The following is a 24030-nucleotide window of genomic DNA, read 5'->3' as shown; positions in this document are numbered from 1 at the left end:
CATAAGTGTCATGTTTGGTATCCTCATTCATCCTTGGCGTGCACGCACGTTTTTTGCGCCCTTTTTGTTTTATTATGTGCACGAATTTCTATATACATATACATACAAATACATATACATATGCTATATATATATACACACTAATGTGTGTGTGTGCGTGAGTGCGAGCCAAATAAATTCCGTAGCGCTAGAACCAAAGATTTATTATCAAATTAAATTTCTGACAGAATTTATTGCTTTATCTCTCGCCAAACATAGTTCTTTCGCCTCTCGGCAGCATCAGAAATACTCCACCAGCCGCCAACATTCATCCAACAAACCAACCAACCAACCAACCAACCGAACCGAACTGAAGCGAATCATCGAGCCCTGTTCCGTAAAGCGAGCCACTCTCAAGTCCGTGCATATCCGGAATCCTGCCGGTCCTGCGCTACTTTCCCGGTGAACAAGCAGCGCGAAATTCATTTATTTGGTTGCTGTTGTTGTTGTTTTATTTTTCTGTTTTTGCTGTGTGTTTTGTTAATAAAATTTATAGAGAACAAATTTGGACAATATGCGCGCATTATTCTCGCGTGTTTCGTACATTTATTTGGTGTTGATAGCAACACGCATCCACACACACACACATACACACACACATACACACAAATGTCTGCATGTGTGTAGAGTTCATAAAGCGCATCGCATCGCGTTTTTTGGATTTTACTGCAGCGCTGGAGTGGGTGGAGGAGCGGCACATTAGCAAAGGAACCAGCATACGAGCTGCTGGCCCTCTCCACTTAAAGATGATGCATGGCTGTTGCCACTCTCCATAATTAAGATGCTAAGCGGAAGACATTTGCCCCTAAGACATGCAAACTTAATTTTCAATTTAGTTTAAAGAATACTTTTGTTGCTCTTGGTATTATTTTATTTATTTGTGCTAAAGAAACTAATAAATTTCTATTAAACTTTTGACTTAATCTTAGTATTGTGAACATTTTGAATTCACATCAAAGTAAAGAAGATTTTGATTTTTAATTGATTCAGCATTTAAAAAAAAAAAAAAAAAAAAAAAAAAAAAAAAAAAAAAAAAATTAAAAATTAAAAAGTATATTATTAGGTACTAAGTGAAATATTAAATTATTATTTTTTGCCCAAATAAAATGGAATAAATTAAGTCAGTTTAGCAATTCTCTAAATAACTAAAAATTCAGAAATATTTATTTGAAATGAAATGTATTAAATCAAAATGAAAATTTGCATATAATTGAAGTTGTTCTATAATAATAATAATTAAATCGAAATTTTGATACATAAAGTTATATAGAAATGCGAATTGCCGACAACTATTTCGAATTTATACTACAAAAATATATGCTGACTTCTCCTAATATTATAATATATATATGTATAATAAATTTACTATAAGGAAGGAAAAGGTTAGAGATTTTGTGAATTTATATAAATTTCCAGTGGGAAACAGTTGAATTGAAATCTGAATTCAGCACATGTATTGTTATTGATTTATCTGTATAGAGCACATACATCTTCCGATCTTACGTATGCCACACATTCCTGTCCGCCCACAATGAATAAACTTTTGCAATTTCAAATAATCGCAGGCACCATAATGAGGCCTTCGAGCGCACGCAGAGTGGGTGAGCCAGAAACCCACCCTAGACCAGGACACAGTCCCAGTCCCAGTCCCAGTCCCGGCTCCCGTATCCGGTGCCCGTGGCGGGATGCGGGGTCCTAAACAAAGCCAATGCAGAGCCTGGCATACCAAAGAAAAGAAAAACTTTCTTATTGCCAAAACTGCCAAACTCAGAGCCGAAACCGAACCCGAAACCGAACCCAAGCCCCAATACCCAGACCCAAACCCAAGCCCAGACCCAGACCCGCAGCCGCATCCACTCTTGCTCGCTTCTCCCCTGCACCCCTTCGCGCCTCTCTCCCCAGCTGTCCTCTGCGGCGGCGGTGGCAAAGTCGACAGCGGCAGCCAAGACGACGCGGCGATAGCATGAGGGATTACAGCGCGTGATTTATATGGGATTCCGAAGAAATATGGGCGAAATGTGTCGGCAATTTTTATTGGACATTTTAAAAAGCGAGTAAGATGTTCTACGCGCGCTCTCGACGCACATACACACACAAACACACACGCGCTCCCCTCCATCTGTTCCATTCCGCTTCTAATGTTGCTCTGTTTGCCGCTGCTGTTACTGTTGCTGTTGCTGTTGTTGTTGCTGGCTCCTGGGAATAAGAAATAAGGAACTGCGGCAAGAAAGTTGCCCAGGGCCTGGCCACATATTTTGCGCTGCTGCTCCTGCTGCAGCAGCTGCTGCCGCAGCATTTTTCCCCACTTGATTTTCTGTGCGTAGTTAGTAAGGAAGTCGCGTCCGCGTTCGCGTCCATTCGCTGGCAGCCTCTAACGAGCGCCAGCGAATATTTATGATCGCCCTGAACCCACCGCCCATCCCACCATCTCACCAGCCCCCATCTCCAGCCACGGCCTGTCCGTCCTCGGCTCCTGCAATAGCCAACAGTCGGCCGGTAGCAAAAGTTTTGCCCAACTTTGCCATTTTCAGCGGTTTTGCATTAATTTAAATTTCGAATGCAAATGAGCCAATTTCACTGAGTGCCACGTTTTGGTCTAAAGAAGCTGCCGCCGCACACCCCCGTCAACCCCGTCAACCCCATCAAAGCGCGGCCAATTGCCGGCTTGACAAATTGCCCAAAAGCTCGCGATTCATGCTGCCAACTTTCCACTCATCTTCCACTCTTCTATTCATCCACTTGCACTCTCGGCTACACGAATTTCTGTGTGAATTGTGACGCGCAGCAAGTGGCGTCAAAATGATTTAGTTTGTCCCTGGCAGTGCAATTGTTAATGCGCCACTTAATTTAATCGCCTCCAGTCAGCACACCAGCACACCAGCCACCAGCCACCAGCCACCAGCCACCCGCCACACCCACCCACACCCCACATATGGGCGGGGCAGAACTGTTTTATGTATTTCTGGATTTTTGTCGCTTGCTTTTTTCCCGTTGCGTAGCAAAATTGCAACTCGCGGCACGTTGTAATGGAAATTAATTAGGCAACTCCAACCGTCATCAGAGACAGCCGACGCAACGGCAGCGGCCTCGGCGGCGGCACTTTATATAATTTAATATCATTTTGAATTTAGCGGGTGTTCCACCTTGAGCAGATTGTTATAATTTACAATGCCAACGCCTTAATCGACGAGCCCAACCCAAGCTGGTTGGCCAGGATCTCGATTTTGCTGACTCAAGCCTTGAATACAGTTTTTAACTACTTAAGAAAGGATTTTTAAGTCAACTTATTAATTTTAAAAGTTTATATACACTTTTTAATCATTAAAAAGAGCATTTTCCCAACCCGAAACTCATTGATTGCTTAAAATAAAATACGTGCATTTTTCGTATTATTTTTTTTTCCTTGATGCTTTAGATCTCTTGGAGTATCACGTATGTTTTATTAAACATACTACCGTCGAGTCTCGATAATTTGTACTCCGTTAAATCGAAAAAATTCTACCCCCTTCAGAAAAAGTCGTTCTCGATAACTCTCGATAAATTTAATTATCGAGACTCGACTGCATAGTATATATATAGCTGTAATTTTCAACTATCAGATCCATTTACATGCTCTTCGATCAGGTGCTTTTCGTGAGAGAATCTTCTGATAATAGAATCTATACTTAAATAAATATTCAGTTGACAAAAGTTAAATAAATGTATAAATTATATATTCTTTTAACAAATATTAAATACATAAATTCTTAAAAAGCAGAGAGATGATTGCCTAACCAAGATATAGTTTTATTAAATCAATAAGAAAACTAAATTTCTGTAGATATATGAAACGTAAACGACTTTCACTCCGGCACAAATTATGGGCATTACAACTATTTCAAACCATAAACATAAAATATCGACAACAATTGCAGGCCGAGGTAGTTCGTAAATGAAAGAAAATGAGAGTAAATACATATTGTGACCTTCGATTCGCAATGCTACAAATATTAATGCCATTAAATTGCACAGGTGAAGCATTCGGTGAGTGGTCTGTGACCTTGACCTCAATGCCACATTACGGTGTCCATTGTCTAGCGGAAATTATAGGCATTACGCATTATTAGGTCACAGCCAAAGCACTTTTGCTTTCCGGCTTGCAGGCCGCACAGGTAGCTACATTAATTCAGCCATAAAACAACGTGCACCTACCACACAGTGGAAGGGCCGTCGATATGACCTCCGATTCGTTGCGAGGCAATAAAACAGATTTTCGTCAACCAACAGGGCTGACAGTACGGTGAGGTCACGCCAAAGAAATGCATTACAAGAGCAACAGAGCTGAGTCGACTCTGGGCCATGCGCTGCTCTCTACGCCGAGAGAGTGCGATGCCAACACTGCGATAAGATAAGTGGACGATGCCAACTAAAATGTCATAAATCTCGGCGCTAAGGATGCCTGCTAAAGCAACGCAACGCAAGGCAAGCCAAAGCAAAGCAAAACAAATCTGAAGAAAGCAGAAGACGCCAAGTGAAAGAGTTGTCGCTGGCTCGCTCGACGGGTAGGTGCACAGCGAAGGGGTCAGCGCAGACGTCCAAAAATACACTTGACATATGAGTATCGAGTACCCATGTGTGTGTGTGTGTGTGTGTGTCGCACAGCACTTGCCCCAAACGCTCGTCGCGGCGCACTGATTTATTTTCCCGTTTTGCAGCAGATTTCTTGATGCAGTATTCGTATAAGCAGACAGCAGGCGGCTAACAAGATGAATGGCTCAAATGGCGACCGGGCGGCTATTGGCCGTCGCTGGCGTCGCTTATGTGTAAATAGGCGAAAAAGCAGCAAACAAGCAACAACAATATTAAAACCAGCTAACCAAGTTAGATGCTTCAATTTCTAAAAGTCGTGCCTAAGCCTAGGTTTTTCCCTTTGCAGCATTATTGAAATATGAAGAATATGAACTTTTGACTATCTATTACAATCTACTACTGCACAAAAATCACAATAAAATAATGAATATATTATATATACAATTTATTCCCCAAAACGAGATCTAATACAAATCACGGACTCACTTGTCAGATCAAATATCAATCACTAAGAATTTTCAATATATTTCTTAACAATTACAGCTCCATTTTCGGCACCCATGCAAGATTCTAATTAGAATTGAATTACTTTTATTGTGAATATATTTTCATTAATTTTAATCGTTTTATTTTTTAATTTTTTTAATTTTTTTTTTTTTAAGAATTCTTTATTGCGGCTTCTTGTCTTAGACTCTATAGCGCGTAACAAATAACGATATACTAAAACTCATTAAATGAGTATATGGCAACTAAATTTCGTATTATATGTTTCTAACGTATAATGTGATGAGCAACCACTGCTCATCATGATTTTATTCCAATTAGTTTTTTAATAATTAATTATAAAGCATTGTTTCAATAAATGACGGAAGAAATTCTGGTCTTTAAAAGAAACCTTAAATGGTATTTAGTCAGCATTCTTAAATTCAATCGATAGTCAACGACTCTTTTATAAATGCCTACAGGGTATTTATATTTAATTCTTTAAATATGATACTCAAAGAGTCTCAAATATGTTGTCTTCTGATGGGTACAAAATTTCAGAACCTGAATACCCTACTATTGCTTCAGAAGCAGTAACAAATTAAAATATATAAATTTTGTGTATACTGCAGTTTATAAAATAAAATAGATTAACTATATTTAAAATCGCTAATTTGATAAATGAATGTTCATAGAGAGTGTTTTGTTGTATAGCTTACAGGGTATTAAAAAGCGTGAGATAACAATCAAGCTAAAGTCTTTCATACCCAATAACTATTATTGTATTGCTTATTAATTTATTAACAAGATCAACAGTTTAAGTTGTTAACTGTTTGATATTTTTGTATTCCCTGTTAATTAATTGAGTTTTTCTGCATGTTTAAATTATATACATTTTTAACATTTAGTTAAAAATCAATCAACCCTTTACATATTATTCGAATAGTATTCGAATAGTCTTACATTAGCAGCCGCCATCAAAAGGTGTTTGCTTATTATGCTCAATGTGTGTGTGTGTGCATTTCCACCCTCATTTGGTCCACAAGCGTGAGGCGGCAAGAACAAGCAGAAGAAGAGGAGATGAGAATGAAGATGAAGAAGAAGCGCAGCAGCGACGCCATGGAAACCCTTAATACCCATCATAGATCAACCATTTTGGTCGTAAATTACATTTGAAATCTCTAATTTGTTTTGCTCCAAAGGTGGAATCCTTTCTCGAAATCCCCTTAACTGACTTTTTACTTGTCGCTTTTGTTGTTGATTTCCACAGCGTGGCGAATGAAAGATTAGAGAGAGAGAAATGGGATTTGTTTCGATCTAAAACCGATACGATGCTTGGCAGTGTTTTTTTTTTTTTTTTTTTTTTTTAATGTTTTGAATTTTATTTTCTTTCTTCAGGCTTGCACACACTTTTTGCCAGTTAGTGTCAAGTCGTAAAGAATGCCGTCGTTGCACACATGAATGTGCCACCGAATTGAGTTGGCATGCGAGGCACGTTGAATGCAACGAATTAAAAGACAATATCATCAATTATGTTATTAGCATGAAAAAGGGAATTCGCCAAGACCCCAGCGGGATGACGCGGATTCCTGCGCATGCAGATTTTGAAGAATTCCGAAGAGCAAGACCTAAAGCTAAGCCTACACACTGCCTGGCTGACTTGGCATAATTCACGGTGCTCTTGCAGCGATTCGTGTCTGGCATATCGCATGCGCTCATGCATAACTAAAGAAGCGGACATACTAAGGACTGCTGGCGACAAATACATACACATATACATATATATAATGCGTATGTGGAGCCGAACGATCGTGAGTTATGGGTTGTCACCTGTCTGTCGGGGCTGTCAAATTGAAAGTGGATTGAACTGCGCCGCGCGGCTGAGTAATCGCAATCGTAATCTTATCGATTGCCGATAAGCATATCAATTAGCGTCAATCGATGCAACTCTTGGCCCTGGCCCTGGCCCGTGGCCCGGCCCTCACTTAGCACTCGGTTAAATGCACATGAGTAACTCATGTTCCGATCGTCCATATCGGCCGGCGATCGCTTGGCTTTTTGCTGGCCATGCGAATGGGTTGGCAGAGCTCTTGGCTGGCTTTTTAATGAAAATTAATTGCGCCACCAAAGTCGTGTGTTTTGGTCGCATTTAATTGCATTTTACAGTCAACGACTTTGGCCGGACTAAGAGTTAGCCAGACAGCAGCTCGCACCTTCCTACGGGTCGACGGCTAATTTATCAAAAAGCTAAGAATGTTGTTGCTGCTCGCACACTCGCACACTCGCATACACACACGCATGTAAAAACAAGCACATGATTAATTTCTGACAAATGTGCGACACAAAAGAGATGTGACACACCTCGAGGCCCCAAACACTGGACCACAAGATGGCCGCACTGCCTGGCTGACTGGCTGGCTGACCGGCTGGATGCCCGGCCTTCCACTTGGCCGGTCTTCCCGGGATTTTGATCGCCTCTGCACGAATCTCCAGCTTTTTCTGTGACAAACTGGTATACGCAGCGTCTCCTCCATCGCAAACCTTGCCGTGTGGCATCAGGTTCTACAGACTGCACACGCGCTCGAAATGATCGATTGCAGCTGGTCCGGAGACCGAGTGGCTGGCTGGCTGGCTGGCTGGCTTTTGGCCCCGTGGCGAGGGTTCAAACCCCATGTGGACACACCATACATCATGCTCTTATCAACTAGACAACTTCTGCACTAATTTGTACGCATTTCTACCTTAACCTAAGCAAACAGCTGAAAAATTAGATGATCGAGTTGAAAGCATACATACATATATACAAAGAGCAAAGATATATTACTAGACTAATACTGCTATTTCTATATAAATAAAAAATGAAAGTAAATTCAGCTAATTGATTTAGTATACAATACTAAGTAAATGTTTATATAAATTATTTAGAGAATCGTGATACAATTCCATTGCTTAAAACAATTTTAAAAAAAATTATAAAAAAAATAAATAAATAAATAAACAAATAAATAAATAAATTTAATGTAAATTACTCACTTATATAAAGTAAATATATTACAAATAATTCCCAAATTTAAATAGAATAATATTTAATATATACCTATTTTGGATTAGTAATTTTTACTCCTGGCAATTGAAAAATATAGTATTTCTTATAACAGACTCTAGCTGAATGAAGTTGGTTGTATAACAGAAAAATAATCGTTAAAAAAATAAAATCTGCAGGCCTACATTGCTAATTATCATAAGTATGAATGGAATATCTCTACTCATATATATTTAAAATTTAACAATAAAGAGTTTAAAAAAAAAAACTGTTTTAGGTAAAGACTAGAAATATTTAAATGTTGTTTTTCGTTTTTTCTTGCTGCTCAGAGCCAAAAGAGAAAGAAGAAACGTGTGTAAATGGAACATCATTCATATGTTGTCCACTAAACGAGACAATAAAGATAAGCCCGAAATGGAGCATATTAAAAAACATTTGCGAGGTGAGAGCGCAACAAGCGCTCACAAGAAAACACATGAAAAAACGGAGAAAAATATAGGGGAAAAAAAAAAAAATCATGTTCAGCTGAAATTGTGTCTGCTTGTGTGTTTGTGCGGGAGTGAGTGGGCGTGTGTCTGTGTGTGTGTGTGCATTGGGACAAGGGTCAGTTGCCAGTGGCCAGTGGTCGGCTGTGCGGTCAAACCCCGGCGGACGCTGGCCCTAACCTTTTACCGCTTAATTGTGCAACATTTGCAGGCCGGCAATTATTTGATAAGCGCTCACATTTGAACGCCAGCAAATAAATTGTCTTGCCGCAAAATAAATTCAAAGAAAGCTGGCAAATGCTTAACTTTGGAAGCTTGGCTGAAACTCTGGCTGAGCTGGACTGCACTTTTGGGTCTCCCACAAGGCCAAACTTGAGACTAAGAAAATTCAGCTCGCTGAGTACATAAATTTAACCGAGCTCGCATTAAACTACAAAACAATTCAAAAAATGTTTCTCTGCACTAAATTAATGAATGTGCGTCGCCCAGCAGCGGCCAACTCTGCTCACAGAATGGGACTTCCAGTTCCTTGTGCTTGTATTCAAGTCCTCTGCTTAGACTTTGTTTAGACCGCCTCCCCCAAGAGTCGGCATAGTTATTTGCTTAATATCTTCAATGCAGCTTTCTAAAGTTTAAAAAGCTGCGAAAATACTTTAGACAAAATCTGATTTAGGGCAGAGATAAAATAAGCATTGAGATTTTGGAATAACACACTAATTCTAGTCTTATAAATTACATAGATTGCACTGCATATTAAATTATATTTATATTTTGCATTATATAGTAAATACTTCCTTTATAAATGTAATAATTATAATAACAAAATTAATGTAATTTATACACAGTTATTTATACTCATTTTATTTATATTTACCTTATTCTTTTCACTATTTTCTGTAATATAAAAAAAAAAAAAAAAAAAAAAAAAAAAAAAAAAAAAAACTAAACACTTAACTTTGTATAGCCTGTTAATACTACATTTTACGATACATTAATGTAATATTATCAATGTATGTATTTTATTAGGGTTAAAAAATAACGTGTATGATTAAAGCTAATAAGCAGACAGAAAAAAATGTAGAATCAAAGTTATATACAAACAAGAATGAAAAAAAATAATAATAATTATTATAAATATATATATATATTTTAAATTATGATGCTTTTTTTATATGTTAGATAAAAAAAACATTATTCATTAATATCAATTAAAAAATGTGAATTTATATAAATATACAGAATAGATCGAAAACTCCTTGAAGAGATAGGTTTCTTTAAACAATTCACTTTATGTACTCAGAAATATTTGCAAATTGGCGAAAAACTTAAACAAAATTCAGATAACCAAATATTTTTAAAATTTATTTATGAAGACTTATTGTTTTAGAAGAGATGTTCATATGAATACATTGAATATATCAAGTATATTAATATAACTATAAGCAGAATATATATTACTAAAGAGAGCAGCTTAAGAAAAAACATACTTTCATTCGACTACAACGCCATTTTGAATGGCAATGACAATCTGGCAAGATGGTAGACTCGGCTTTGCGAGGGCCATCAATTAAGTGCGTGCAGCATCCAACACCTTGGCAATGGCTCAGTTTACGGCGCTGTCGCTGGCCTCTGCTCTTCTCCCTGCCGCCTGCCGCCTGGCTGGCTGCCTGGCTGCCTGTGGAGTCGGCGTGCGCTGTTGGCCAATTAATCAAAATCGTCGCCGTGTGCAGTCGGAGTCAGTCAAACGAGAGCGAGCAAAGAAATGTCGTTAACTTAAGTGTCCAATTAATTAAATTCGCATTTAAGAGCCGCCAAGCTGCGAAAAGCCATTAAGATAGTTTGTCACACACTGGGCGAGCAAACACACCAGCTCCAGCTAGCTCCTAGAGGGGAGGAAGAGGCGAATGAGGTCCACAGGAAGGGACGTGGCGAATGAGACACCTCCCCCCTTGCCTCATTGTTCGCCCGCAACATTTGCCTGGGCCAAAAATTAAAACTTTGCTCCTTGCGGTTGCCTTGGCTTTTGCTGCGGCTTGAAGGAAACTTCATCTAGTGTGTGTGCTTTCTTATTTTTTATGCACTCTTATGCAGTGCTTCAGCTGCTGTTATTGCTGTTGTGGCTGCCGCTGCCGCTCCTCTCCTGCATGTGGCACCAGTTGCCTTTTCCGAGTTGCCCATGTTCAAGTTTTATGGGCAAGTTTATAAATTTGAGCTGCTTGCTCATGCGGTTGTCTCCATGTCTGTCTGTTTTGGTGGTCTGACCGCCTGCCAGGATGATTTCACACTCAACTTCAACTTCTTCGTAATGGGATTCATTTCACGTGTAGCACTTACAAAAAACATTTAACTATGCGAAAATACTTGTTTTCTATTCAAATTATATGTCATTATATTATGCTAAGAAATGAAATAACCAAACAAAAATTATAAAGTTGCATGAAAAGCGGGACTATGATTAAATCTAAGTCAATTACGAAATGAAATACAAAAGAAATATAAGACTATGGACTATGGGTATAGAGAAAATTATGTGCAGCTGTAGAACGTACATTAAATGCGGAAAAAATTTGTAAACACAATTTTAATTATCATATATATAATACATTTAAACAGATAATATAAAATAATGATGATAAAAAATTTCGTGAAGATAAAAATATTCAAACTGAAAATGAAAATGAATTTATACATATTGTCTTAGTATAGGATAGGATATAGGATATTAGTATAGGATATTGAGTATTCAACTGATTTTTTTCACATCAACTATTTAGAAACCTATTTATTTATTATTGAGTATATATACAATTAATACTTTTTTTCTATTTACTATTTGTATAAAATAGCTCGAATATACATACATTTTGTGTACAACATATATACAATAAAACACATACATATTTATTTTATATGTTTGTTTTTTAATTTATGGAAATGTTATTAGTTTTGAGATGTCAGCAACTAATCGAGTTGCTACCATCGGCCCGTCCTGGTGCTCAAATGATAAATGACGCCTAATAGACGCGCTTATTCCTTAATGATTAATAAAGCAATTTTCAAGTTCAAATCCAACATAAAGCGCATTAAAAGAGCTCGGGGCAAGACACTGGCTGCGAAAATACCAACACAAAAAACACTCAAAGCGCTGCGACGATGCGCTCAAAAGACTCACTCGAGTGAGAACTCAAGAGCTCGTAAATTTCGTCTGCGCTGCAAAAGTAAACGCCCATAAACAAAGCAATTTGCCCAGTGCCGCAGAATCAGTTTCTCAATGAAAGCCACGTGTAGCCATAAATTTGGCCGTGCTCTGAACCAGTTCTCGGCGTGCTCCTCTAACAGGTTTCTCATTAGGCCAGTGCTGGACAACGCCGGCAGTGTCTTTGCAGCAAAATGTAGCGACATCTGCACAAAATAATGCCTGGCTGGCAGGGAAATGCAAAATATTTGCTTCTATTTTGGCTGTTTTTGAACTGCTAGCGGTTTTGTGACGCTTACCAACACGAAAAATGGGCGGAGACTGATTGGCCGGCTCGCTCACACCAGTGCCGTTGCCCAATTTAATTGCTTCCCTTTCTGACTGCCATCAACAACAACACAAGCATATGTTTGACACAGAAACAGCTGCTCTCTTTCTCTCTCTCCCGCTCAGAGAGAGTGCGCAGTGCCCATGCTGGCAGCACCAGTGTGTGTGTGTGTGCCTGCTCAGCAAGCAGAAGATGAACATGCCAGCAATAAACCATTCCCGGCAGCTATAAAGCATTGCGAGCGAGAGAGCGCTATGCCGAGCCAGCGTGTGCAAGCGAGCAGCACGATGCGAGCTGAGAGAGGCAGCGACATCGTAAATTTGTGCGCGTGTGCGTGATTTATATCGCACTGCTGCAGCTCGGCCGCTCTGCCGCTGCGTCGCAGCGCTGCAGCGTCGCTGCCATCATGGCCGAGCAGAGCGCAGACTGCGACTGCGCTCGTAATTCTCCCGTTTAATGGTTTGTTTACATCATAAATAAATATGGCTGAGCTGCGAGAGCCGCGTCTGCGTGGCAGAGCAGCGCACCGTTTTGGCGCGCGTTCTCCGTTCGGCAGGCACGTTGATACCAAATTCGCAGTCGTGACGTCAGAGGACACCCACACGAGATCGTAAACGAGCTTAAGAAACGACACTTTTAAGTGATATTGACAACAGCTCTTGCCATAATGCTAATAAAGATGGAAAACTATTTCCAAGTGTCATTAAATTTTATTGAAAAGGCAAAGATTAATTGTTCATTTGCATTGAAAAAGAAATCAAGATATTTGCCATGAATATGACCAATTTATATTAATTTGATTATTGAGTTATTAATTCGTAATAAACTCTCAATGTGGTTGTGTGTAAATTTTAAGGTGGCAATATGCTGACTGCTTAACTACAGCTGTCAATTACAGATTTACAAATAAAATATCTCAAATTAGATACAATTATTATTTTTAGACATATTATTTTGCTTTTTTCCATTACTAAAAATATATTTTTTCAATGGTAAATTTATTACAAATGAAATGTGCAACACTGCTACAAAAGAATTTTATATTTCTCCGCTAAAGTCATTAAAATATTCGACTGAAAATTGTTGAATATATTTTGTATATTATAATAAATATTTAATTTTTAAATTGAGAATAACTTTTATAAAATTCACATTACAAAGATCTCTAAAATGTAATATTAATATATGTACATAAATATTTTAAAACCAATTGATTTATGTACTTATTAATTTTTTGTTTACAAAAATTAAGTTACAAGTCCAAATTAAAATAAATTGAATTCTTTAGAATTTCGTATTCCAGTATTATTTTTGATTATTATTTCCAAAACGTAGTATTTCAGCTCTGATTTGCCGACGCTCCTGCAGCCGACGGCGTTTGTGCGTGCAACATTATGTGGCACTAGATGTTTGGCTATTGATGGACTGAGACATGGACGTAGCTGTGCACTCATGCGGGAGGAGACGGGGTGGGGCAGAAACACTTGTGGCGTCTGCCACACTAATTTCACTACCCGAAAAATGGCACTCTTGATGGTCACACAATTACGGATGTAATAAAGTAATTTGCCGTAATTGCAATTGAGCCGTAAGGGCGGCAGCTGCGACGCCCGTTCGCCAAGAAGCTGCCACCGCGCAAAAGTTTGCCTTGGAGTAAGTCAACAAGCAGCTCGGCCAGCCACCCCGCCCCTGGCACCCGGTCATACGCACCCCTTTCAGCTGTAGGTCTTTGTTTCGCAAAGTTTGAGCCCAGTTCGAGCTAGTGCACAATCCTCTCTCTCTCTCTCCCTCCCTCTGGCCGCCTGATAATGTGTGACAATGTCTTGAGCACTTGCCGTGCACAGAGGGAGATTTTAATTTAGCCCGGAATTACCTGAGCAACTGGCTAAGAGGCAGAGCGAGAGCTAGAGCGTAAGAGATTTCTTGTGGCCTTTGACTGCGTTCCAATTTTGCATAGAAAAGTACTTAATTATTGCCTGCCAGCTCCTTGCCACGCCTCTCTGTGGGTGGCGTGTCCGCTTTATCCTTTCAGCAGGCTCTGAGTTATGATGTCTTTATGAGGCTTTTGTCTGCCCTTCCAGACCTTCCAGCCTTGTCCAATCCTTTTGTGTGGTAATGAGCAAGTTAATTCTTATTATTATGGTTATTATGTGTGCGTAGCATTGCTTCTGCTCAGTCTGACTCGCCCATAAAGATGGCCCGGCCTCAACAAGTGTGGCGCAATCCAGCCAAACAAACATGGAGCACATAAAATGAGTCTATAAAAACAAATAACGGGGCATGTGGCTGCCAAGTGTCGACCCCCTTTGGATAAACAAACGCCGCCTTCGAGCGCCCCTCAGCACATATCGTGTGGCACCTCGCAGACCTCGTCTATAACGGCTGCCATTGGGAGCCGGTGGGTCTCCGGTTCTTTACCATGGATCTTCGTGCATCCCGGCGTGCTGCGAATATTTCCACATTTGTTTTTGTTTTTCAAGATTTTCAAGCGCTATACAAATAAACAAATGCATCAATGTTCAAAATTTTATGCTTGCTCACATTCAAAACCGCCTAAAAAATCGTGTTTGGTTATTTGTTTTGAAAATAGCAGCTACATTTTTTATAATACATTAGCTCTAAAGGCATTAAGAGAAGAGCCACAGCAAGCATATGTTGATTTTATTTAAATAAAGCTCTTGGAAATTCAATTCAAGTCTAGCGAAATATTTGTGTTTAAAAAGAACATATTCTTAAGAATTTAATGAGTGTGCTATAACATTCTAATAAAAAATATAAATATAAAAAATCTGTTAGCTGAATTTGATTATTTATTTAAGTATATTTTGTAGTAGAAATATAATACTTTAATATAGAACGAGTAGGACAACGAAAAGGCAGACTTTTGGCATTGGCTGTTTGCCTTAAAGTCCCATCTCCCTTCACTGTTTCAGCCAATTAGGAATTCTTTTGTAATCGGCATACTTTCAGTGCCAGGCGGTGCCTATTCAATAATTATAAATCAATATGAATTCAATAATGGGCTCTTACAATTATTATCTGTAAATGCAAACGCAAACTCACTTCAAGCCACAACAACAACAACTCAAAGTGGGGGAAAAAAGAACAAAATTCAAACAATTTTCAAGTGTTGCCAACTTAATTAAGTCACAAAATTTATGAGCTCCTTCTGGCTGGCAACGCCGCCAATGATTGTGGGCGCAGGCACACCAGCACACACACACACAGACACACAAATTTGACTTTCAATATCAAATACAAATATGCGCAGGAGTGAGAGCAACTCAATTGACACGCGTCGACCCGCGCCACTTACGAAACGCCACATCCCCATCCCCATCCCCATCCACATCCCCATCCACATCCACTTCATGTAGAGATAGAGCTTCCCCAACAACAGCAACAGCAACAACAACAACAACAACTGCTTCAAACTCCGCAAATGAAGCCGTTCGCATTCCTGTGCCCCTCGCTCATTGAATCTGTTTCTGTTTCTGTTTCTGTTTCAGTATCTGTATCTGAATGTGAGCTCGAATCGAGGCAAGCAGCGCCAAATGACGACGATCGATTTTAACGATTTGTTTTGATATTTTTACGATTATGGGGCATCGTTTGCACAACATAAATAGAACATAAAACTCACATCACATGGCGGCGGGTCACACAGCGTCTATCCGACGTCCGGGACGTTCGAGTGGCGGCAGGAGTTGGCTGTCGTCTCTGTTCGATTCAATTAATAATAAATTAGCTCTGGCTGGGGAAAATCTCAATGAATATTTCCAATTTAACGATGTATGAATTGCACTTTAGTGGCTTTGTCGCATCGAGTTTTAATTGCCCACCGCAGCGCTGAGCCTGAAGCTGCAGAGCGGAGCTGCACTTCGTCCTGCTGCTTTCGAGTTCCTTTTGCCAGCATCGTAAATCACAAGCGCCGCATGCACAGGACTTTCGTAACGAAACGCAACGCAACGCAACGCAACAAAAAATATGACAGCAATTGCATTTAAGCGTAATTCTTTTCTAAATATTTTTTGTGCGTTGTCCTTGTTGTTTTATGATGCGTTCGTCCTGCGTCCGCCCACATATGCAAACTACGCACTCTACGTGAATTGTTCGAGTCCTGCCAGCTGCCTACTGTCTGCTGCCTTCTGCCTGCTGCCTCGGCGACAAATCTGGAGCAAAGCATAATTTCGTCTCTGTGTTTTTTCGTGTGTGTTTGCTCTACTCCTGGCGAATATTTTGTCTGCATTTATGATTTATGGCATACGGTACAGGATGCTTAGACAGCGGCAAGTGTGGCATGCAACACAGCATAAACTCGGCACATGAGCCACACACTCTCAAGAAATGAATATACGAATCAATAAATCAGGACATATGTTGCCATTGCCTCGCTTCGTATTCCTTGTGCTTGCTGAAGGTATTGCCAAAATGATCTTAATTGGCACTGAGATTAGGGAGAAAATCTTTATGAAGCGGGCGATTTAATTGTAGGCTAAGATCACTAAAGACTCTCAGACAATGAATGCATATTTAATAATATAAGGGTTACATAACAAATAACAATTAGATTTCTCTTGAGATATTTATAAAATGTGTTTGTCAAACTAAGAACTCTATACAAAATTTATCGATGACATATGATAAATTATTATTTGTCAAAACGTAATTTATATGAAGATATGTAGCTAGTGCTTAATAGCTTTAATTTTATATAAATTCTAATTTCTAAAAAATTTATAAATAAATAATTTAAAAATCTAGACACTTACTATATAGTTCAGGAAATCTTCATTTGATTTTCAAATGGTTTTCAAAATTTTCTTTGCATGCCACAAGATGTCGCCTCTTAAATTACACAAAGTTCTTTCACAATCACTGAGCATTTTTCATGAGAATAAAATTTGACAAAAGTCACGTGCGGAGCGGCGAGTCTTGTGCATTTGTCATATTAAAATAGAATATGGATGCTTCTCTAGCTGCGCTTGGCAGCACTTCCTGGCTCCCCCTTGCGCCAGAAGATCCCTGCGGCCATATGCTGACAGAAGAAACAAAATGGCGGCCGCCAGTTGTGTGTGTGTGTGTGTGGCAGCCACATGTGGGTGCAGCTACACGAATCCGAGTGCTGCTGCTGATAGATATGCATGCAGCCCAATTTTCTCCATGTCCTTTGACAGTGGGAAGCGTTTGCCTAAGCCTCAGATGCTCCGGCTAGCATTTCGAGAGATGCGTAGCAGCATTCAATTGTGCATGCCTCGTCTGCAGACTCACTCCCCTTCAGTCAGGGCTGCTGCAGTTGCTGATAAGTCGGAATCGAGCACAAATCGATTGCCCCATCGCTGCGTGTGCAACATGATAAATGTGCGTGTTATCCTCCTCTATAGCAGTTGTCAGTTGCAAATGAATGCCAGCAAGAACAGTTGTCGATACACATGCGCCACGTCTCGTTAGTGCCACACCAAATACCAGACCCAAATCCCACTCAAATGGAACGAATGCGCCCATTGAAGGCTACCCTGATAAAACTCCACGTCAAGACGAACTTTCGTATATTGATAAGTTATTTTATTTAGCATGAAGTCGAATGTTTTATTATAGTTTTGTATTATCTGCTGCTCATAGCAAATGAGCCATAGAAAACAGACAGGCAGATATTGTGAATTATCAATTATATTTACGTTATAATATTTATATCAAGATGTATGTGTATTACATTTGAGGTATTATTATTTGTATCGTAAAAATGTTTTTTTTTTTTTTAATATTATTGTTATCTGAATACCGGTTTTATTTTAGTTGTTTACAATATTTGTATTAAGATGTATGTGTATTACATTTGAGGTATTATTATTTGTATCGTAAATGTTTTTTTTTTTTTTTTTTTTAATATTATTGTTATCTGAATACCGGTTTTATTTTAGTTGTTTATAATAATTATATTAAGATGTATGTCTATTACATTTGAGGTATTATTATTTGTATCGTAAAAATGTTTTTTTTTTTTTTTTTTTTTTTAATTATTGTTATCTGAATACCGGTTTTATTTTAGTTGTTTACAATATTTGTATTAAGATGTATGTGTATTACATTTGAGGTATTATTATTTGTATCGTAAATGTTTTTTTTTTTTTTTTTTTTTTTTTTTTTAATATTATTACCTGAATACCAGTTTTATTTTAGTTGTTTATAATATTTGTATTAAGATGTATGTGTATTACATTTGAGGTATTATTATTTGTATCGTAAATGTTTTTTTTTTTTTTTTTTTTTTTTTTTTTGAATATTATTGTTATCTGAATACTGGTTTTATTTTAGTTGTTTATAATAATTTGAGGTATTATTATTTGTATCGTAAATATGTTTTTTTTTTTCCTTTTTTTTTTTTTAATTTTATTGTTATCTGAATACCGGTTATATTTTAGTTGTTTCGCTGGATCTAATGCATCGAATTAATGTTAATAATGTTTTCGGTATATAATTTGATATGTATGTAGAAGTATGAGTTTATATGAATTTCAGTGTGAGTTAATCAAAAATTGATTATGAATGTGATGAAAAGGAAAATGCTTTAAGAATCCGAAATGCGAAATGCCACTATTATAGAGAAAATACATAACAATTTTCTCCACAACGGCTCCAAAAAAAAAAAAAAAAAAAAAAGTATGTAGATATATGAATGCATTTCTGGCATGTTGATAATTTAATGAGGTATATCATCAGTCGAGTGGAATGCGATTTAAGGAAATCCGCTTCAAGTGTGCCTAGACTTCGTCTAATTATCCTCGTCGGGCTCAAAGATGATGTAGCTAATGCGTCCCTCCTTCTCATTGGTTATGATGCGCTCCATTGTGGCCACCAGCAGCTCGTTCACGGTCAGCTCCCGCAGCAGATCCATCATCATCCCATAGGAGATGCGCAACATGGGTGTGCCCTCCTTGCGCCACTGCTCGATGAGCTTCGTGTTGGCGGTCAGCTCCTCGTCGGTGCTAAACATGTAATAGGTCAAGCGGCAGCCCCGATAGCCGCGCACCTTAACCTCGTGCACCGGCTTCGATTTGCCGCGGCGAAGACGACGGCGGCGCTTAGCCCTCGGCCCACTGTCGTCGGTTGTGAAGTCGCTGTCGCTGCTGTTTTCGACGATGCTCTCGATGCTGCTGTCGCTGTTCGAGGTCAGCGATGCGTCGGCATCGTAGTCGCTGTCCTTCGGGCTGTTGCTGATATTGAGGTCCTCGATCAGCGACAGCTTGGAGCGCAGCATATGCAGTGGGTTGGTGTCCACGAGAAGCAGCATGTAATGCAGCTGGCCATCCGGACGCACTGTCTTCACAAACACCCTGGTCTTCTCATCGCTGATGGGAACGGCACTCTGCAGCAGGTGCAGCATGAGCTGCGAGACCGTCACCCGGCCAAAGAGCTTCTCCAGACGCCCCTCTGGCAGACCAGTCTGGGGACTCGGTGACACCCAGAGTGTGTCCACGTACATCTGCGCGGCCAATTTCTCGCCCAACGACTCGCCCACCAGCTGCAGGCAGCGGGCACAGTGAATATTCCCTCCGCACTGGATGACGCCCTTGCCCAGGAGCTGGGGACTTATCACAATGTAGTTGACGCCATAGTACAGCTCGCCCTCATCCACCGCTGTGGGCATCTGCTTTTCAGAGTAAAAGTACTTCAGCGGCTCCATGGTGGGAATGGGCACGGGGCGAATGGAGCTGAAGCAACGCTCGGCCACCAGCTCATTATAGCAGTTGGTGCAGTGCAGGGCACAGGTCATCGACTCGTTCATGAACACTTGCAGCTTCTCTATGCCAACATTGACGGTTTGCTGGTCGAGGACCGCATCGTTGATGCGAACGAGCCTCAGCTTCAGGGCCGTGGAATTGCTCGTCTCCTTGTCCACTGTGATGCCTGCTTCGGGATTGGTGTTGATCTCGAAAAACTTGCCCAGGGGCGTGAATTGCTCAAAGTCGCTCTCGATCCAGCGTATGCCATCGGAGCGCACGTCGATGCGTCTGCTCTGCAGCTGGTCAAAGTCCTCCTGCGGAGTATTCAGCATTAGCACGTTTATCCACTTGTTGGTGCGCATCACCGATATAACAATCAATTCCAGCGGCATGTCTATCAACGGAATTCAGCACTCCCGAATGTTCTGTCAAAGAATTTAAGACTTAAGCTTCGTAATTGATAGATGGATTAGTCTAAAAGCTGCTGGGATTGGATTACAACGAGCTCTAACGCATTGAGCGCCGTAAAATGCAAAGAACTAAAGAATATATATCTTACGATTTACAACCAATGAATTTAAACGTCTCAAAGTAAAAGTTCAACAAAATTCAACACTTTTTAACAGCTAACTGACATCCCCTGATGATCGACTGGAACAGAGAACTGATTTAACAATACCACAAAGACTACTTGATTACACTTAAAGAGCCGAGTCAGTTATCGTCAGAGTGCCTTACCAGAAGCTTATCGATTTGTTTTATTATCGAAAGCAAGCTTTCAAAACGATAAAGCCCGCCGTTGCTTGAATTTGAAAATGTTTCCTATGATTCATGGGTAGATAATATAAAAACCTTTACTCTTAAATGAAAAAATGCAAAACCTAACAGTTTTGTATACCTTAATTGATTAAAAATAAAGTTAAAAAAATAATAATAAATAAAATTATTTAAATGAATAAAATTTGCTATTTTTTAAATTATTTATCGGAATAATTAATTATGTTTTAAATAAAAACTATATTACTATGTAATATTAATTTTTATTTTTAATTCAATAAATATTAGTATTAATTTATATTATATCAAATTATTATTGATAGTTTATAGGAATAATTTATTTGGCATTAATAAATATACATATTTTTATTTAATAAATATTAATATGTATTCGTATTCGAATTATATATAATTATTTTTCTTGATTTTAAAATGAATTAATTTAGCAACAAATAGTTTTATATAGTAAACACGAAAAAAAAAAAAAAATAAATAAATAAATTTAAAAAAAAAAAAAATGTATACCATTCAATATAAATAATTTTGGTGTTATTCAATAAATATAAATATTAATTTAAATTTATTTACTGTTCAGTATTAACATAAATACGATATATGCTATAAATATTTACCTTGCTTTTATGTATAATATAATAAATGGTAAACTGAGAAGCTTCCCTATAGTATATCTGCTAGTAGCCATGGCCTCCTACGAAATGCATTTTATCCTCATATAGTCGCACCACACACGGAAACGAAATAAATCGAGGGCGAAATGAATGGCCTCAAAAGGATGAATGGTCAGTTTGAAGGCAAGACAGAAAAAATATAAAAACAACAACAATAAAAAAATAACAACAACAACAACAAAAGCAATAACAACAACAACATCTGGTAAGTTACGAAAAGCAAAAATATTGAAACGAAAAATACAACTGACAAAATTTTATTTCGTTTTATTTGCAAAGCGGAGCACTCCATAAATTTTCGGGCGCTCAATATTGTTTCAGATCATAAATCATGGCTGCATTTGCGTACGGACGTACATTTCAAACACACACATACACACACACATATACATATCTACTATATTCACACACGCAGCTGCATTCGTATGGCAGAAGGTTTGAGGCAGTGGAAACTCGGGTACTCCATCTGCATCTGCAATAGCCCAGACACCGACAGAATGTACCTTGTATCTGACATTGGGCTGCAGATGCAGATGCACTGCAAAAAAGCGCACACTAAAACAACAACAACAGCAGCAACAACAACGACAAGCAAAAGGCCAACAGCAACAGCAACAACAACAACAACAACAATAGCAACATGCATTCATAGTGCATTTGTATAAAGTCAATGCCGCTGCACTTGTGCCCCGGCGTATTCGCATCCGCATCACGAGCTGCACCCCTGCCCCACCAGTCCACCACCCTCGTTGCGTTGGCGTATGGCATGCAAATGCAGTGGGAACGGGGGACGGGGGACGGGTGACGTGCAGCGGGTCTATAGGCTGGCCAACTGAAGTGGTCTGCAAATTCACATTAACGCAAATTCCGTAAGTGAAGTATGTTGCATTTGCCGCACGTAAATTTAAAAAGCGCGGCACAATAACAAAACATCGCTCGCTTATTTACAGAACACACAGATACAGATGTGCAAACAGAGACACAGACACGGACACAAGCACAGATACATTTACAGCTGTGGCTGGATTTGGCGGAGTCTCCGTCACACAGTCGGAACCGGAGCTGGAGTAATTGAAGGAGTCAGCTCTCTGCAGCCAGCCACAGCCACAGCTACAGCTGCATAGGCATTCGCATTCGCATTCGCATTCGCACTCGCACTCACATATTTGAGATACATAAATCTTGCGGATGAGCGTGTGGCACTACTGCCGGACAGCCAGCTAGCCAGCCAAGTGGGCAGCTACTGGGCTAGAACTTGGCTGACTGGCGATTGGGGGTCAGCAGCAGCTGTGCCGCAGTCGGCGTGGGTGCAAATATTGGAAATATTTAGCTATTGAAACGAGCAGGCAAGCAAAAGAATAGAACAACTGCCCGCAGACTAAATTGAAACTCTGAATTTTTGTGTACCGGCACTCAAAAGTTATTAAGCTGGCAATAGAATCGGAAAGGAATATATATAGCCACCATAGTCAGTTCATAGAGAAAACTTAATATCAAAACGATTTTAAAGAAGTTTTCCAATTAATATCTAATATACTTAATCTTGACTTAATATGTAGTATAAATTCATATAGTATATAAAAATTTATTAGATTTTGTTTTCTATATATGTATGTAGATATACGATTATCTACAATTTCCTTAATGCTAATGATTTTCACACTTCATCGGCTCTAAGCTAAAAACTTGATATATTATTTTAGCGCTCTGCTTTTTGAAGAATATCGATAGATTATATAAAACCAGAGAGGTGTTTCTGCACTCTCAGTTAAATACACATTTCATTTCGTTCAAATATTTCCATATATTTTTTTCAGGTTGCCACCTACATATATTTTATTTAAATATATCTGATATTTTTGCCTATGAAACACTTCTTATATGACCCACGTCGACCATCACCAATTAAACCCATAAAAAATGTCAATGCTGATAAACTCGCTTGCCAAAATACTTAAACCCTCGCTCTCCCCCTGCGCTGGTATGGAATGTGGCCAAATGCAATCCTTTACCTTTAACCGACTACAGATGGCGCTTTAACGCGATGGCAATCCATCTGCGGCGCTAATAAAAGATTTCGCTAAATTGATACTGTCGATGGAGTAATTAAACTGCAATTTTTATGAGACATGTCGGACAGAGGCCGCTGCTATCACAGATCGAATAAATTATATTCACTGGCTATTGAACGCACTCGCCTCTCTCTTTCTCTCTCTCTCTTTCACGCTCTTTCTCTCTTGCACACACACACACATATATATACACGCAGAGTCTCCTGTGCATTGTTTCTGGCCGCATACGCCGGCTCGTTCGTTTGCACGGTAAATTTTGCGATGCAATTTTCCCGCATTCCGACTCTTGTTCCGGCTGCGTCACGGCGTGCTGTATTTTGTTTTTGGCACGCAAATAAATTTTTGGCCAAAGTTTTGAGCTCGTCTGATTGCATTTTAATTTCCCGCCTTTGCGTTTGTATTGAATTGCAGTTGGCTCGAACTTCGTGATTGCCAGCTAATGATTGTCGCCTCCCAGCTCCTGCTGCCCTGCCCTCCACTCCCTCGGCTGACTTGGATAGAAAGCCTGCCTGGCACACATTCAAATGATTTCAAATGCAAATTTCAAACAGCTCCAAATTGTAATAAAAGAATGTACAAAAAAAAAAAAAAAAAAAAATGCTCTCACCATGAAGTTGTTAATTTT

At 39.2% G+C, this 24030-nt stretch overlaps 1 protein-coding gene and 1 long non-coding RNA gene across 5 annotated transcripts; one reads left to right on the top strand and one right to left on the bottom strand.

Moving 5' to 3' along the window:
• Nucleotides 1–3828: 3828 nt before the first annotated feature.
• Nucleotides 3829–4864, top strand: LOC149270634 (uncharacterized). The gene is made up of 3 exons (XR_016268535.1): nt 3829–3986; nt 4051–4190; nt 4306–4864. It is a non-coding gene; the product is annotated as an uncharacterized LOC149270634 (long non-coding RNA).
• A 13493-nt stretch (nt 4865–18357) lies between these two features.
• On the bottom strand, nt 18358–20587 carry LOC108609584 (uncharacterized). 4 transcript variants are annotated; one of them, XM_089476319.1, is made up of 3 exons: nt 20427–20587; nt 20242–20292; nt 18358–20181 (listed from the first exon to the last, which is right to left on the bottom strand). In XM_089476319.1, exons 2-3 carry the CDS (start codon nt 20257–20259, stop codon nt 18916–18918), a joined length of 1284 nt encoding a protein of 427 aa, XP_089332445.1. In that variant the 5' UTR covers nt 20260–20292; nt 20427–20587; the 3' UTR covers nt 18358–18915. The 4 variants fall into 4 exon arrangements, with proteins under 4 accessions (XP_089332445.1, XP_089332446.1, XP_017856796.1 ...); XM_089476320.1 differs by having other exon boundaries at nt 20242–20316; nt 20427–20575; XM_018001307.2 differs by having other exon boundaries at nt 18358–20292.
• Between the last annotated feature and the right edge of the window lie 3443 nt (nt 20588–24030).

This window comes from Drosophila arizonae, chromosome 2, assembly GCF_054131065.1.
Source record: "Drosophila arizonae isolate 15081-1271.41 chromosome 2, UAZ_ARI_1.0, whole genome shotgun sequence".
Lineage (NCBI taxonomy): Eukaryota > Metazoa > Arthropoda > Insecta > Diptera > Drosophilidae > Drosophila > Drosophila arizonae.
This window is presented reverse-complemented; position numbering and strand designations above follow the sequence as displayed.